General features: G+C 36.3%; 1 protein-coding gene across 6 annotated transcripts in view; it reads right to left on the bottom strand.

The window, feature by feature from the left end:
- PRIMPOL (primase and DNA directed polymerase) overlaps window positions 1-18,639 on the bottom strand; it is a 40,448-nt gene extending 21,809 nt beyond the window's left edge. For 4 of the 6 annotated variants that reach the window (XM_057696924.1, XM_057696919.1, XM_057696922.1 and 1 more), the window contains exons 1-6: window positions 18,522-18,639; window positions 14,715-14,764; window positions 12,996-13,231; window positions 10,624-10,721; window positions 9,483-9,612; window positions 5,826-5,973 (exon numbers count right to left, since the gene is read on the bottom strand). In XM_057696924.1, coding sequence (XP_057552907.1) covers window positions 5,826-5,973; window positions 9,483-9,612; window positions 10,624-10,721; window positions 12,996-13,175 — 556 coding nt within the window. In that variant the 5' untranslated portion in view covers window positions 13,176-13,231; window positions 14,715-14,764; window positions 18,522-18,639. Of the gene's footprint in view, window positions 1-5,825; window positions 5,974-9,482; window positions 9,613-10,623; window positions 10,722-12,995; window positions 13,232-14,714; window positions 14,765-18,145; window positions 18,244-18,521 lie in introns of those variants that run through there. The other 2 variants (XM_057696920.1, XM_057696921.1) reach the window with 2 other exon arrangements.
- Between the last annotated feature and the right edge of the window lie 141 nt (window positions 18,640-18,780).

Here is an 18,780-nt window from a genome sequence, read left to right as displayed (position 1 = left end):
TAGCAATACTCATATCAGACGAAATAGACTTTAAAATAAAGACTGTGACTTCAGACTATATGACAAAGCTACAGTAATCAAGACAGTATGGTACTGGCACAAGAAGAGAAATATAGATCAATGGAACAGGATAGAAAGCCCAGAGATAATCCCACACACGTACGGTCACCTTATCTTTGACAAAGGAGGCAAAAATATACAATGGAGGAAAGACAGTCTCTTCAATAAGTGGTGCTGGGAAAACTGGATGGTTACATGTAAAAGAATGAAACAACAACTTCCTAACACCACACACAGAATAAACTCAAAATGGATTAAAGACCTAAATGTAAGGCCAGATACTATAAAACTCCAAGGAAAACATAGACAGAACACTCTAAGACATAAATCACACCAAGATCCTTCTTGATCCACCTCCTAATGGAAATAATAGCAAAGATAAATAAATGGGACCTAATGAAACTTAAAAGCTTCTGCACAGCAAAGGAAACAAGACAAAAAGACAACCCTCAGAATGGGAGAAAATATTTGCCAACAAAGCAACTGACAAAGGATTAATCTCCAAAAATATACAAGCAGCTCATGCAGCTCAATATCAAAAAAACAAACCACCCAATCCAAAAATAGGCAGAAAATCTACTTAGACATTTCTCCAAAGAAAACATACAGATGGCCAACTAACACTTGAAAAGATGTTCAACATCACTAATCATCAGAGAAATGCAAATCAAAACTACAATGAAGTATCACCTCACACCAATAAGAATGGCCATTGTCAAAAAACCTACAAACAATAAATGCTGGAGAGGCTGTGGAGAAAAGGGAACCTTCTGCACTGTTGGTGGGAATGTAAATTGATACAGCCACTATGGAGAACAGTATGGAGGTTCTCTAAACTAAAAATAGAACTACCATTTGACCAGCAATCCCACTCCTGGGCATATACCCTGAAAAAAATTATAATTCAAAAAGATACATGTACCCCAATGTTCACTGCAGCACTATTTACAATAGCCAGGTCATGGAAGCAACCTAAATGTCTATCAACAGATAAATGGATAAAGAAGATGTGGAACATATATACAATGGAATATTACTCAGCCATTAAAAGGAATGAAATTGAGTTATTTGTAGTGAGGTGGCTGGACCCAGAGTCTGTCATACAGAGCAAAGTAAGCCAGGAAGAGAAAAACAAATACCATATGCTAACGCATATATATGGAATCTACAAAAATGGTACTGATGAACCTAGTGGCACGGCAAGAATAAAGATGCAGATGTAGAGAATGGACCTGAGGACATAGGGAGGGGAAGGGGAAGCTTGGACAAAGTGAGAGATTAGCATTGCCATATATACACTACCAAATGTAAAACAGATGGCTAGTGGGAAGCTGCTACATTTCACAGGGAGAGTAACTTGATGCTTGGTGATGACTTAGGGGGTGGGAATAGGGAGGGTGGGAGGGAGGCTCAAGAGGGAAGGGATATGGGGATATATGCATAAATATAGCTGATTCACTTTGGTGTACAGCAGGAACTGGCACAACATTGTAAAGCAATTATACTGCAATAAAGATCTGAAAAAAAAAAAAAAGACTGTTACAAGAGATAAGGAAGGACACTACATAATGATCAAGGGATCAATCCAAGATGAAGATATAACAATTATAAACATTCATGCACCCAACACAAGAACATCTCAATACATAAGGCAAATGCTAACAACCATAAAAGGGAAAATCAACAGTAACACAATAAGTATAGGGGACTTTAACATCCCACTTACACCAATGGACAGATCATCCAAACAGAAAATAAATAAGGAAACATAAGATATTTTTAAATAACACAACAGACCAGATAAATTTAATTGATATTTATAGGACATTCCACCAAAAAGTGGCAGAATACACTTTCTTCTCAAGTGCACACAGAACATTCTCCAGGATAGATTACATCAAGGCTTGGAAAATTTAAGAAAACAAATTGTATCAAGCATCTTTTCTGACCACAACGCTATGAGATTAGAAATCAATTACAAGAAAACAAAAAAGTAAAAAACACAAATACATGGAGGCTAAACAGTGTGCTACTAAATAATCAAGAGAGTACTGAAGAAATCAAAGAGGAAATTAAAAAATACATAGAAACAAATGACAATGAAAACACAACAACCCAAAACCTATGGGACACAGCAAAAGTAGTTCTAAGAGGGAAGTTTACAGCAATTCAATCTCACTTCAAGAAACAAGAAAAACCTCAGATAAATAATCTAACCTTACACCTAAAGCAACCAGAGAAAGAACAACAAAGAAAATCCAAAGTCAGTAGAAGGAAAGAAATTATAAAGACCAGAGCAGAAATAAATGAAATAGAAACAGAAAATAGCAAAGATCAATAAAACTAAAAGTTGGTTCTTTGAGAAGATAAACAAAATTGACAAACCTTTAGCCAGACTCAAGCAAAAAAAGGGAGAGGATACAAATCAATAAAATTAGAAATGAAAAAGAGAAATCACAACTGACACCGCAGAAATACAAAGGATTATAAGACAGTACTATAAACAACTATATGCCAATAAAATGGACAATCTTGAAGAAACAAATTCTTGGAAAGGTACAATTTTCTAAGACTGAACCAGGAACAGTTAGAAAATATAAACAGACCTATCACAAGTAATGAGATTGAAACTGTAATTAAAAATCTTCCAGCAGGGGCTCCCTAGGTGGCGCAGTGGTTAAGAATCTGCCTGCCAATGCAGGGAACTCAGGTTTGATCCCTGCTCCAGGAAGATCCCACATGCTGCGGAGCAACTAAGCCCATGCACCACAACTATTGAGCCCATGTGCTGCAACTACTGAAGCCCATGCACCTAGAGCCCATGCTCTGCAACAAGAGAAGCCACAGCAATGAGGAGCCCGTGCACCTCAAAAAAGAGTAGTCCCTGCTCGTCACAACTAGAGAAAGCCTGTGTGCAGCAACGAAGAAATAAACTAAAAACAAATCTTCCAACAAATGTAACTCCAAGACCAGATGGCTTCACAGGCAAATTCTATCAAATATTTAGAGAAGAGCTAACACCTAGCCTTCTCAAACTCCTCCAAAAAACTGCAGAGGGAGGAACACTCCCAAATTTGTTCTACAAGGCCACCATCATCCTGATACCAAAACCAGACAAAGATATCACCAAAAAAGAAAATCACAGACCAATACCACTGATGAACACAGACGCAAAAATCCTTAACAAAATACTAGCAAACAGAATCCAACACCACATTAAAAGGATCATACACCATAATCAAGTGGGATTTATTCCAGGAATGCAAGGATTCTTTGATATATGCAAATCAATCAATGTGATACACCATATTAACAAATTAAGGAATAAAAACCATATGATCATCTCAATAGATGCAGAACAAGCTTTTGACAAAATTCAACACCCATTTATGATAAAAACTCTCCAGAAAATGGGCACAGAGGGGACCTACCTCAACATAATAAAAACCATATATGACAAACCCATAGCAAACATCATTCTCAATGGTGAAAAACTGAAAGCATTCCCACTAAGGTCAGGAACAAGACATGGATGTCCACTCTCACCACTCTTATTCAACATAATTTTGGAAGTCCTAGCCACAGCAATCAGAGAAGAAAAAGAAATAAAAGGAATCCAAAAATTGGAAAAGTTCTCATAAGTAAAACTGTCACTGTTTGCAGATGACATGATACTATACAAAGAAAATCCTAAAGATGCCACCAGAAAACTACTAGAACTAATCAATGAATTTGGTATGGTTGGAGGATACAAAATTAATGCACAGAAATCTCTTGCATTCCTATACACGAACAACAAAAAATCAGAAAGAGAAATTAAGGAAACAATCTGATTTACCATCGCAACAAAAAGAATAAAATACCTAGCAATAAACCTACCTAAAGAGGCAAAAGACCTGCACTCAGAAAGCTATAAAACACTGATGAAAGAAATCAAAGATGACATAAACAGATGGAGATATACACCATGTTCCTGCATTGGAAGAATCAATATCATGAAAATGACTATACTAACCAAAGTAATCTACAGATTTAATGCAATCCCTATCAAATTATTAATGGTGTTCTTCACAGAATTAGAACAAAAAACTTTACAATTTCTATGGAAACACTAAAGACCCCAAATAGCCAAAGCAATCTTAAGGGAAAAAAAACAGAGCTGGAGGAATCAGGCTCCCCATCCTCAAACTATACAACAAAGCTACAGTAATCAGATGGTATGGTACTGGCACAAAAACAGAAATATATATATAAACCAATGCACATATGGTCACCTAATTTATGACAAAGGAGGCAAGAACGTACAATGGAGAAAAGACAGCCTCTTCAATGAGTGATGCTGGGAAAACTTTTACAGCTACATGTAAAAGAATGAAATTAGAAGACAACCTGATACCATACACAAAAATAAACTCAAAATGGATCAAAGACCTGAATATAAGACTGGACACTATAAAACTTTTAGAGGAAAACATGCGAAAAGCACTCTTTGACATAAACCACAGCAAGATCTTTTTTTTGAGCCACCTCTTAGAGTAATGAAAATAAAAACAAAAATAAACAAATGGGACCTAATTAAACAAAAGCTTTTGCATAGCAAAGGAAACCATAAACAAGACGAAAAGACAACCCTCAGAATGGGAGAAAATATTTTAAAACAAAGCAAATGGACAAAGAATTAATCTCCAAAATACCCAAACAGCTCATGCAGTTCAATTATCAAAACAACAAACAACCCAATTAAAAAATGAGAAGACCTTCTTTTCAGCAAAGACATACAGATGGCCAAGAGGCACAAGATGCTCAACATCACTAATTATTAGAGAAATGCAAATCAAAACTACCATGAGGTATCACCTCACACCGATAAGAATGACCATCATCAAAAAATCTACAAACAATAAATTCTGGAGAGGCTATGGAGAAAAGGGAACCCTTCTGCACTGTTGGTGGGAATGTAAATTGATACAGCCACTGTGGAGAACAGTACGGAAGTTCCTTAAAAAACTAAAAATAGAACTACCATATAACCCAGCAATCCCACTCCTGGGCATATACCCTGAAAAAACCATAATTCAAAATGACACATGTACCCCAACGTTCACTGCAGCACTATTTACAATAGCCAGGACATGGAAACAACCTAAATATCCACTGACAGAAGAATGGATAAAGAAGATGTGGTACATATATACAATGGCATTACTCAGCCATAAAAAAGGAACAAAACTGGGTCATTTGTAGAGATGTGGATGGACCTAGAATCTTGTCATACAGGCAGAAGTAAGCCAGAAAGAGAAAAACAAATATCGTCTATTAATGCATATATGTGGAATTTAGAAAAATGGTACAGATGAACCTATTTGCAGGGCAGGAATAGAGACGTAGACATAGAGAATGGAAATGTGGGCACAGTGGGGGAAGGGGAGGGTGGGAGGAATTGGGAAATTAGGATTGACATATATACACTACCATGCATAAAATAGATAGCTAGCGGGAACATGCTATAAAGCACAGGAAGCTCAGCTTAGTGCTCTGTGATGACCTAGATGGGTAGGATAGAGGTTGGGGTGTGGGAGGGAGGTCCAAAAGGGAGGGGATATAGGTATACATATAGCTGATTCACTTCATTGTACAGTAGAAACTAACACAACATTGTAAAGCAATTATACTCCAATAAAAAAAAATAATTGTAAAAAAAGAGGAAAGGAAAATATAAGTTTTTCAATATAACTGTGACTTTTTAAAAAAAAAAGTACACTTACCAACATGAATATTATCTTTAAATGCCACATCATGGAGTTGAAATATTAAATGGCGGCTAAATTTTTCATCAGTGCTAGAATCCAAGTTGAGAACATCTTCCGCTGAACAACTAACCCTGTAAAACTCTTGAAGTGCTTTACAAACATGCTGAAAACAAGTAAAACAGTTTTTTAATTTGCTTCAAAATTTTTCCATGAACAAAATTCAAATATCTTGGTATAAATAAGCCTAATCTGTTTTTTACTTTGATATCAGATTATCCCATAACAATTTTACCAAATTACTTATGTATTGAAATATACATATTTCAATTATTATACATGTTTATGTTTAAAAATTCATAGCCTCTCAGGATTAAAGGCCTCTCAGAATTCGAACAATTTACCTTACACATTAATCTCTAAAATCACAATAAAAATATTTCTTTTCAAGCATCTCTTTAAATATTATCTATGAGTTAAAAAGTCACAATTCCACTGTTTATAGTTTTGGTTTTCAGAAAGTTCCTCACGTACACTGAACCCAAATCTACCTCTAAGAACATGGCTTCCAGGGCTAGATGATGCTGGTAATGAAGGCACTTATACAGCACAGGAAGGTAGTGAGCATGGGGTTAGGAGCACATGATTAGGAGTCAGAAAGATCCAGGTTTGAATTCTGGCTTTGCCACTTACCAGCTCTGTTACTTTAGTCAAATCCAAACCTAACACTCCTCAACTGCAAAACAGGATAATAAAACCCAACTTCTCGGGTTGTTGTAAGGAGCAGAGAAAAAGAGAGTAAAGACCTGGCCCAATGCTTGGCACCTGTAACTGCTTAAAAGCATTAGCTGTGCAGCTACATGACAATTCACTTCTCCTGAAGCCTCCGTCTTCTCTTTTGCAAAAGAAAGGTACTAAGAACCACCATGCAGGGGTATCTTGGGATTAGCAAAAATGTTTGTATACTGCCAAACACTTAGATACTTAATAGTTATGCAATAAACTGTGTTTATTAATGTTATTTTGGTATTATAGCATAACACCTCCTACCATGCTCTCTGATTCTACTCTTCAGTAAATTCTTTCTCAGAGAAGGCTTCCTCAATTTCCTTATCTACATCAAATTCCCCCATATACTCTACCTCTGTAGTACTCACACAGCTGCAATTTTATATCAATTTGTGCCCCTTTAATTTTAGGTCTTCATTATGGCAGCTAAATCTATCCTAACTTATTATCCTCCATTACATGATAAACTCTGTGAAGGCAGAAATCATGTCTCTTTGGGCTAACCACTGTATTCTTAATGCCTAGGCACACTGACACTAAGAAGCTGAAAAAATTTTGATCAATTAATAAAGTCTAGTTTTGTACTTTGGAGCTATACAAAATAAATGTAATAACTCTGTAGGTAATAAAAATAATCATAATCCCCTTAAGTTCTTTTCCCCAGATTAAACTGTAAATAAAATTTTAAGTTATAGGGAATATAGCCAACATTTTATAACTATAAATGAAGTATAATCTACAAAAATTTTGAATCACTATGTTGTACACCTGAAACTAATATTGTAAATCAATTTTAAGTTTTAATTTATTTAAATATAAGTTGTAAAATTCAGAAGTTAAAAATATATGATTATTTAAGCAATGTTACCGGTCAACAATAGCTTTATAAATGCTTTAGCGTACAAGAATTCATTCCATTTAGCAGCAGTGGCTTACTGAAATTGTCAGTTAAGTCAAAAGGCATTATATATTATCACTAGATATTATTAGCCAGTTATTTATTAACAATTTGTTACAATAGCTAACCTATGTCTCACACGGAGACGCTAAAGGAAAAGTACTTACTGTATTATACACTTGTTACGTACAAAGTAACCAATAAATGAAATTAATTTCAATATAATCATTTGTAAAGGTTATACTAAGTAAAATAATCCTAATAACTTTTCTACCAACATGATGAACATGTTAAATAAAAATGTTGTATAATTTTTTTATGCTGTATCATTTTAAACTCAGATTTCTACAACTTTTTCCAACTTTTGTTGATGTAAAAGATTAGTTGTTCAAGACTAATCTGGATAAGACTGTATAAAAATTTATGAGGAAAAAAATTTAAACACCTCCATGATCTTTGCCATACCAGTGTTTATTAATCCTTGTTACAAATGGGATTTGCATTAATGTTGATTCCATTAGGGATAAGTTTCTAGTTTCTAATACAATGAAGTATTAATACTTTTTTTTTTTAACAGTATCACCACACTAAAGTGCCAGTGAAAATCTCTGAATCTTAATTCCTTGTTGGCCACACAGAGCCCACATAACAATTCCTACCTTAGATTGTAGAAGTGTAACATATGTTAGAAAAGAGTCAATATCTATGGATTATTAAAAATGTAATTAAGGTTAAAAACTAAACATGACTTACCAACTATAATGAAATAAAACATTTAAATTTACTTTTAAGGGTCCAATGGCCATCTTAAGAAAAACATAACTTCTTTGTTGTTTTTTGGGAGGGCTAGGGGGAACTTATGTATATTTCTTTTGCTTCAAAGTCAGGAGAAAGCTAAAATTATGATTTTTTAAAAAACAGTATTTGTATACATTTTTCAAATAAATTTAAAATAAAATGTAGAGATCCAACATAATCAGCAGGTATTCTGAATCAAAAACATTTTAATTTGGATGTATTTTTAACATTATAAAACAGGTCATCTACAGCTAACATCTAAAACAAAAAGTAGTTAATATCACCTGAGGCCAAACAATAGTCAATATACTTTTAGTACACCTTAATGCAATACAATCTTAAAAGATTTTATAAATGAACCTAATAGAGTTTAGTTGCACAAGCCCATATTCCTTTTATTACTAACTTCCTGGCTGATACTGCTAAATCAAATATACTCGTATATACCACAACTACTTTTTCTCTTTGCTAAAAACAAAGAGAACTGAGGAACTTCCCTGGTGGTCCAATGGTTAAGAATCTGAGCTCCCAATGCAGGGGGCCTGGGTTCAACCCCTAGTCAGGGAACTAGATCCCACATGCTGCAACTAAAAGATCCCACATGCCTCAACTAAGACCTGGCACAGCCAAATAAAAAATAAATATTTTAAAAAAGAGAGAGAGAGAGAACTGATAACTGTATTTCTAGACCAGGTTTTGCCAGTAACTAGTGTTGGACCTGGAGTTGGAATTAAGACTCTCTAGGCTTTAGCTTCATTTATGATGATGTAAGAAAGAACATTTTCCAAAATTTCTGCCAGCTCAAAACTTCTGATACTATTTTTATCAAAATTTTCTTGAAGTTTATCTCAGTACTCAATTTTTACAGTAAAAATTACTTCGCCTAATGTTCACCAGTCAACTATTTGTAATGCAAAAAATACACAAGAAACAGAAAATTCCCAAACTGCCACCATTCTGTTTTTTTTAATAGATACAGTAATATTACAAAATATATGGGCATAAACTGAACCTTCCTCCTTTTCAGAAGTGTACTCAGAGAAGTGACATTAAGAAATGAAAGTCAAAAGGAAGAGTAATAAGAAAAAGGAGGAGAAACACAGAACCTATATACTACATAGGTTCATTTAATGATTGAATGTAGAGATATACAGGTAGATATAAGGAGAAAAACCTGAGTCTGTAATTACCTCAATAAGTAATGCAACCATCTTTTTCCCATCAGCTCCTGGATTGGCAAGTCTGTTAAATTCCAAATCGAAATAAAGCTTGCACACAGCATTTTCAGGAATGACTTCATAGCAGTGTAATAGATTTCTTCTGAATTGAGTAATTCAAGATTGTTAGGATTATATCTCACACCTTTTAAATCACAGAAGTTGCTCTTATATCTCAAGACAGTGTATGAATTGTGATTTAATGACAGGTAATTCTAACATAATGAAGACAGCATAAAGTCGAGAGCTGCTTACCACAGGTGTAAGGACCAGTATCAAGTTTCCATCAAACAAGATGTAACAATCATATTCTGTAACATTATTTTACTGGAAAATATAGTCAACTTCATGCGGTTATTAATTCACAGATGATTCTGATATCAGGTAACACTTCTACATTTGCTTCTGGTATCACCATGAAGCAAATATTGTCTGAGAAACGAACTTTCTCAAACTGGGATCCCAGGATCACATATTCTTGGGATTCCAAGAATTTTTTAATGAGGACTTCTAAGTTTCATATTTTCATTAGGAATATTTTAAAAACTGGTTACACACATTCTGAATCACCTGACAGTAATGAGCTTTCAATGCTCACATTTGCAGTTTCATCCTCACTGGCATCAAGAGGTATGACTTTAAGATGGGTTATTAAGAACAGATGCTGACTTGATTAGCAAATGATAAACTGCTTAGTGGCATCATATACAAATAAAAGGTTTATAGTAATTTGAACAAAGAAAAGTGATGGGAGGAACTGTGTCATCACATGGTAAAGGGATTCAAAACACAATTTCTCTCTCCTGGCACCTGGTGAGATAATTCAGTGTTGCTATGATAAGGAAACTCCAGAATTCAATTCTAACAGTAAAGCAGTAACTAACTGTGTGATTGAGAACTATGAAAGCCAAGGTAGCCTGATTTAATTTCAGAAGCATTTCCAGATGGAGGAAATGTAACTTTAAAAGTGTTGTCCTTTACACCAAGTGGGGAAAGCGGGGAGGGTTGGGGGGGAATGAATTGGGAGATTGGGATACCAAATTGTACATTCTAAATAAATGCAGTCTATTGTATGTTTAAAAAAAAAAAGTGTTGTCCTTTAAAAGCTACTTACCGGGATTTATAGTAAAACCAAAGTTGAGCATAGGTTGTTACGAGGTAAGTACGTTGTCCATCACCCACTTTGCATTCCAAAGCAAATACATGAACATCCTTTATAAAATCAAAAATAATACTCTTAGAGGGCCCCTTAGCAGGCCAGGACAGGGAGGGTGGGAGGGAGTCGCAGGAGGGAGGGGATATATGTATAAATACAGCTGATTCACTTTGATGTACCTCAAAAACTGGTACAAGAGTGTAAAGCAATTATATTCCAATAAAGAGCTTAAAAAAAAAACCTCAAACTTAAAGATAGCTGCCACTATTCCTCAATATAAATAACAGCTTTTTCAAGACAAGCACACTGAAGTTTTGCAGCGAAAACTGGCAATCTTGCACCAGAATGAAGGGACCTAGAACCTCATTCCAAACTCCACTAAAATACAACCTCAGTTCTGAACTTCTTACTATAGTTGGACTATTTATAATATTAGTCCCAGTGAGGAAAGAGTGTTAATAGTAGTAATAATATACACTTATATTGTGTTTACTATTTGACAAGCACTGTTCTTATATATGAATACAGACTTAAATCTCTCGTTATAAATTTTTTAAAAAACTGGCAAAAAATATAATATTCAAAAAATAAGTAAAATGCAAATTTAAAATCAACTGTAGCCATTAAATGTTCATAAAGAATTTTATCATCCAAAGTTTCATGGAACATTTGTATTACTGAAAACAAGAAAATTAACCAATAAATCTATGCCAATCAAAATCTAGTTATTTATATTTATATTTAGTAACTCAGGTAGTACATGTTCAAGGCAGAAGCAATCAGAACATCCAGACTAAAAAGAAAAAAGGTCATTTTTCAGTCACTCATTTGACTTCCTATTATAGTTTTATCTGCTAGTTTATGAAACTGAACTTATTTTTTAAAACTACCTGAACATTATTATAAATTATTTGGACTAAAATTAATAAATTTCCTAGAACATACAAAAACACATGGGAACCATTTTTTTAATATAATATTTGTATGTTAATCTTAAAAGCTTAAGTAAAGTTTTAAAATGCTAAACTTTAACAAGTAACTATAAATTGTTTCTCATAGAAAAGGAATACACAAGTATTCCTTTGCTTCCACTTAGCTAAAGGTAGCTATTGAGCCTATAAAGGAACTAAACTTCCATTTTCATGAGAGAAATGGTGAAAAGACTAAGTTACCAACTCCATTAAAAATCTTTGGAAGATGCCTTAGAGGACTGGGACGGGGAGGGTGGGGGGGGGGGAGTTGAGGGAGGGAATATGGGGAAATGTGTATAAAAACAGATGAGTGAACTTGGTGTACCCCCCAAAAAATAAAAAACAATAAAAAAAAATTTTCTAGGGATAAATTTTAGCAACTGATGATTGGTAAATCCATCAATCATACAGCTGTATTTTTTTTAAAAGTCAAGATCAAATGAACCTGTCAGTATTTTAATTTCTGATACCTGAATTAGGGTTATACAAAATGCACCCAAAAGGCTTTTCTTTTATTTCCTAAACTATTCTCATGAGATGTGAGTGAGCTTCTCTTTACTTAGGAAAGTAGGTCCTCCTCCTTAAAATCTTTTAGCATGAGTTTTTATATATCATCAATGATCAGAAGCATAATATATTTATGCCGGATTTATGCTGAATTGATGCACCTTCTCATTACATTTCTTTATATTCCCCACAGTGCCCAACAAACAAAAGATGTGCAATATACACCTGCTGTTTATTTTTGAGCACCATGCCCTTTGTGAAGCTAGCAGCATGTAGCAAGTACTTCTTCCTCCCACTTTCCTAATGTGTTGGAAATTATGATAAATGCACTCTCTACTCCAAAGCACAAAAGCGACAGTAGAAAGAAATACGTGTGCTTTGGTACTATGATTTAAGTTCTAGGGCTTAGTAACTCTGAGCTATGACATTTGAGACATTTTCATTTACTATTGTTTTAAATTCAAATCTCTAATCCCTCATTTCACCCTTAAAATCTCACACTCCACTTACTCATTTCCTGATATTTCTGTGGGTATTATTTTAGTTTAACTCTTAAACTCATTCTATTATTTTTCAGTCCATGAATACAGCCGTTCCTCCTCTAAGCACAGCTTCACTTCTATGTCATTACAAATTTTTTAAACAATTTGGCACTAGATATGTCTTTTTTTTCATTATTAATATAAAATAAAATAGTTAATGATTCATAGGGATATTTTTCCTAAAGAGTGTAAAAAGACTGCAATTAAATTCTTCTGGTAAAATATTTGCCTGAAATGAAAACAAACAGTAGACTCTTTTTGGAAATCTTAAGTTATAATAGCCCTGAAAAAAAAAGATGAGAAAAATTACCTCTTTACAGCTTTTAACAAAATTAAAAGCTTGAGTTTGCCGATGAAATAGTTTCCAAATGGATGGTGGTTCTTCTGGCTTGGACAATCTTGGTCTGTACACTGAGGATAATGGTTTCCTCTCATAATAGGATGCTCGTTCTTCAATTTGCTTCAGTTTTGCTTCCCATTTTCTCTTCATTGATTCAGAAGTATGGGGAGACTAAATCCTATCCCATGTATGATTTCTAGCCATTACTAAAATAAACAAAAACGGACATCAGTTTCTTCGTTTCTTTTGTTTGGTAAAACTTCAAAACTCCTTATTTCTTTGTCTTACAGTTTATGTTTTGCATGAAATTTTATTGTGAAACAAGCGCAGAGTTGGTTATCAGCTATAACAGTGCTACAGTTTTGAACAGGATAACGAAGCTCCCTAACTTGTAATTAGCTGGAAAATGGGAATCAACACAATCTTTATGTAGCTATCCTGAGGATACATGTGATAAGATGTAAAATGTTTTGCAAATTACAATGCCTCAGTAAATACAAGGCTTTTTTTCATCGCTGTGGTTTTTATTATAACCATTTTGTTGCATCAAGTGCCATCTACCTCACTCAGACGGTATGCATCATTTCTGTGCTATTATTTCTTAGTATAGATTTCTAGGCACCACTGTACAGTTCTTAGCTCCCTTTTCCTTTTTTTCTGCCCACTGCTCTTCTCTTCTCCTCAAACAACTACTAGTTGGGAGGATAACCCAGTGTATGAATGGAAATTACAATACTGGCTAGTTTTGGTTTGGGATGTTCGGTAAGCATAAGCATGACTTAAAAAATAAATCTTAATCTGTTAATTTAATGACTATTTTTGTGATTAGTCAATTGAAATGATTACATTTTAACCCTTGTTTGTTAATGACATGTTTTTGTTTGCATACAATGCTTCCATTTTAGCCATGCCAAAGTAAGGGGGTCAGGCAACACTTTTCCAATTTGGGATTATAGTTACTTACAAAGGAAAAAGGCATAGGTTTTTAGAAGAGAGGGGAAAAGATTCCAGTATAGAGAAAAAAATGCAGACAAATTCTCTGGCATTCCTCCCATCAAGAGATACCATCTAAGCCCACTCCCATACAGACTCTGGCCTTGGCCATGTGACTTGCTTTGACCAATGTCACATCAACAAATGTGAAGCAAGCAGAGGTTTAATAAGTGCTTTTGCATTGGATTTGGCTATCCTGGAGTCCTGCTCTGAGATCATCATGCTATAACTCTAGCCTCACAGAGGATAAAAGGCCATCTGGAGAAGAACCAAGGCCCCCCAGCTGATAGCACCAACCATCAGATATATGAGTTAAGCCATTTTGGATCATCCAGCCATCAACTGAACTCAATGCCTTGAGTAAGCCTGAGTGAGTTCAGGTGAGAGATCCAGCGAACTGCCCAGCCAACCCACAGAACTGTAAGAAAAAATTAACTTGCTGTTTTTAAAGCCAGCAAGTTTTGGCCTGGTTTTTACCCAGAAATAGAAATAACTAATAGTTTAACCAATATCATCTCTGTGTAATTTATGCATGTAGAAAACAACTTATTAGTTTTTTTTTAGTGTCATAATATCATATGCTAAAGCATCTGAAGGTAAAATCCCTATCTGCCTTTGGCAACGCCAATCTGGTACTTGCGTTGATAAATACGCTCTTGAATTTTAGCAGAAAACTCTGCAACAACATAAACTTACTGGCAAATGACAGCACTCCCGGGAGAGAAAAACAGAATCCCCCTAAAAGACTAAGAGAAAGTAGGAATCATGACATTGTTAGAAAAAAAAGCTATATTATCCATAGATTTCAAATTTGACTTCAACCATAACAGACTGAAGAAAGATTATTCTGAGTTACACTTAATCCACATGAAAATTATAAATTATAAACCAAGAAACAGAAATAAAATTCTAATGCTATCAACATAAATTTCATAACAGATATGCCTAGGAAAGGAATACAATTTCATTGGACTGAAGAGACGAGGTAATTTTTAATACAACTGTGTTAACTTTTCGATACAAGTGACATGGCTCCTTACTGTTAGATTCTGGGTATTAGTTTATTAAATCTGCTTCACATACAGATAAAAATCCCCTCCATTTAGACAACTTAATTGAGAAACTGACCTTCTCTATGAAACTGATTAAGGTTTAATAAAGCCCACCAATTACTTAATGAAGAAAATAAACACAATGCAATCAGATGTGAATTATGACTCTAGTATCTAACAAATAACTGACCAGAAATAACCATGTGGATATTCACACTTAGTTACAATGACATCGGGAAAATGCTTTCTGGTTTTGCAAAAATATTGGTATGACCATGGGAGTATACCATATATGAAAGTCACAGTCACAATGGAAAACCAGTTTAACACTTACCGGACTGAGGACACCACGCATGTCAACAGGAAAAAGAAAAAGCTCAAAATATGTACACTCTCTTGTTCTTTGCACAGTTTTAAAATTTTAACAGCTGGCTTGAAAGATAACTGGGCTTAGACTATTCAAGCAGCAGGGTTGAATGTTAAAAGCAAAGGAAATGGAGGACAGGAAGGCATCTGGCATTCTGGTTTTGGACTATCATATTCCTCATCCCTACCCCCTGGGAGAATACATCACCATTTTAGAAATGCTGGTGGGAAAATAGCCCTGTCTTTTTTAATATATATATATAATTATATATGAAAATCCCTTTTCATACAGGGACCATTATTATTTTTGTAAGTTTTCAAGCCCCAAAGAAAAATATTTTTGGTATTTTAAAACAGCAGGCTTTAGAGCTCTATTATTTATTTCTTAGCATTGCATGGGAATGATTGTTTAACCATTTTTGATACCAATTTTACAACTAAAGGTGGTCAGGCTAGAAAAAAGGCTGGCTCAGTCTTTTCAGAGTAACTGTAGTGGGAGAAGGGGCAGTGAGAATGAGGGTGAAGAGATGACTGAGACAGCCAACCTAAGTAGCTCTGGTTTCCCTAGGTTTATGCCTAGACTTGCTCATTGTGACACTTGACGGCCTGGTCCCCAGGGGCAGCTGGATTAGGTGGCACACGCTTCATGATTACTTGCTTCTAGGGAGAGCTGAAGCCTGCCTCCCATGGTTCTCTCTAGCCTAGTTCTCCTAGTTTCTGTTCTTGTCTAACCACAAGGCAATTCCTATCCCCCAACTCGAACTTCTCTCTCTACCCTGCAAATAGATTCAATAGCATTTTGTGTTTGCTGGCATATATATTCCAGTTCTAATATTTAGTAATATTCTGGTGTTTGGCAATGTTTTCTTAATATAATTCCTTTTCTGGCCCCTTGTAATACATTTATACTATTTCTCCCACTGCTAAAGTATTCATAATAAAGTATGTGATTAAACTTCATTTACAGTAATAACGTAGTTTACTTCCCAGATGAATAACACCTTACGAAATTATTAAATATATTGACTTTTTTTTTCCCCCTACTTCAGTCACTTTATCTGTCTATGCTTGAACACAGTAACTCATATTTAAATTTCCCAAAAGTTTCCTGTAGGGAAGAAAACATCCGGTGGTACACTGTTGTTGCCAGCTGCACTTTTCTACCATCCCCACAGGAGCTCATCCAAACTGCCTAATTCTGCCAGACTAACCACCTTTAAGACCATTTTCAACAGCCAAGACACGGAAGCAACCTAAATGTCCATCGACAGGGGAATGGATAAAGACATAGTACACATATGCAATGGAATATTACTCGTCATAAAAAATAATGAAATAATGCCATTTGCAACATGGATGGACCTAGAGATTATCATACTAATTGAAGTCAAACAGAGAAAGACAAACATATGATATCACTCACATGTGGAATCTAATTTTTTTTTTAATTGATACAAATGAACTTATTTACAAAACAGAAACACACATATTGAAAACAAACTTACCTGTACCAAAGGGGAACCCTGGGCGGGGAGGGGCGAGCAGGCAGGCATGCAGTGGATAAATTAGGAGCTTGGGACTAACATACACACATACTACTCTATATAAAACAGATAACCAATAAGGACCTAGTGTATACCACAGGGAACTCTACTCAATATTCTGTGATAACCTACATGAGAAAAGGATCTGAAAAAGAATGAACATACGCGTAACTGAAGCACTCTGCTGTACACCTGAAACTAACACTGTAAATCAACTATACTCCACAAAAATTTTTTTTAAAAAGACCATTTTCAAAACTTTTCCTAGGGACACTCATTAATGATTCTGAGCATCACTTAATGCACACTAAAGTTTACCTCAAGAAGTACAAACTCTCCAGAATCTGGCCCTCAACCACTTACCCGTTTGATTTCTTCTTGTTCAGCCTTCTCACTAAATGAAGAATCACTGCCTGCACCTGGCCCACTCCAAGAGCCCTCGTGCATATTTCCCTCACCTGCAATGCCCCATTCACCTCTCCCAAAGTCTGGGCCCTGAAGGGGAAGACTTCCCCTTCAGGGAGAACAACTTCAAGTTCTGCCACCTCTGAGACACCTCTGTAAAAAGAAATTTCCAGACCAAGTCAGAAGACATTGCCTCTAGCCAACTATTTTATTATAACTGAAGTTTCTCTAGACTAAATAAATCAGTGCAATTTACACAACAACAGGAAACCACTACTGCTGCTTTAACTGGAGCATCATTTTAGAACGTTTAGCACAGGAAAAAAAAAAAGTTCAGCACAGGAAGGGGTCTGAGCGTCACTATGGAGTAACAGGGTTGCTTAAAAACCACCAGTATACCAGTGCCTTCCTTACAAATAACTGCATGCCAACCACTGTTTAGGATGGAAATGGGTCCCATTCAGTTTTATTGCAGCAGAAAAAGGACTGCCAAACACTGGTCCTCTCTCAGTTTGGGAGGGATAAAGGCCTAGGTTTTATTCCTGGGGTCTGCGTTTAACTCGTGTAACCCTTAACAAGCAGCAAACTACTTAAGCTTTTTAATTAAGCCCAGGTGGGAACTGGAATTCCTACCTCCAGGGGCTGTTGAAAGGAAAAGAAAACACACTGCCACAATGTAAGAGCACAGATAAGCACTCAAGGAACGACAGCCATACACAAAACGATGCATATTTGTGAACAAAATGTCGCCCTGACTTACACCCAAGTAAGCTCAAGTGTTGGAAGTGTTCTTCACTTGGAGCCCCTGACTGGTCAGAACATCAAGAACCTCCAGAAATCTGTTGGAGAACTTCGTGCTCAACCGGGTCGGTATAGTCTTCTGCGATAACGACTCAGGTTTTGAAAACACTTCGCGACGAAAAACAGGCGGGGGCCCTGCAGGGCAGTTAAGGCTTTCGGTTTCGGGACAGGGAATTGGGGGTGACCTAAGGGAAGGCCTCCGGTCGCCCGAGGGGAAGCGGGGATCCCCGGCGGGCCGCGGCCGGCTCCCCTTCCTCCCGGAGGGCCCGCCCGCGCCTCCCTTCTCCCTGCCCCCGGGGCCCGGCCCGGCCTTCCGGCCTTCAGGTTCATTTTACCTGCAGAAACGCTCGCCGTGGGCGGAAACCCGTGGGTCCTCTGCGGCTGGAGGGATCGAGTCTTCAAACCTGGCGCGCGGGCGGGGCCGGGGCGGGAAGGGGCGAGCGCGCGAGCCTGTGCAGCGACGGAAGCCAGGAGCTCGCGGGACCCGTGAGGGGGCGGTGTTCTCGGGCGGGGCGGGGCCTGTGAGGGGGCGGTGTTCTGAGGCAGGACTGGGATTGAGAGGGAGTGGGGTCCGGGAAAGGCCGAGAACAGCGC

Source organism: Hippopotamus amphibius, chromosome 10 (genome assembly GCF_030028045.1).
Source record: "Hippopotamus amphibius kiboko isolate mHipAmp2 chromosome 10, mHipAmp2.hap2, whole genome shotgun sequence".
Classification (NCBI taxonomy): Eukaryota; Metazoa; Chordata; class Mammalia; order Artiodactyla; family Hippopotamidae; genus Hippopotamus; species Hippopotamus amphibius.
This window is presented reverse-complemented; position numbering and strand designations above follow the sequence as displayed.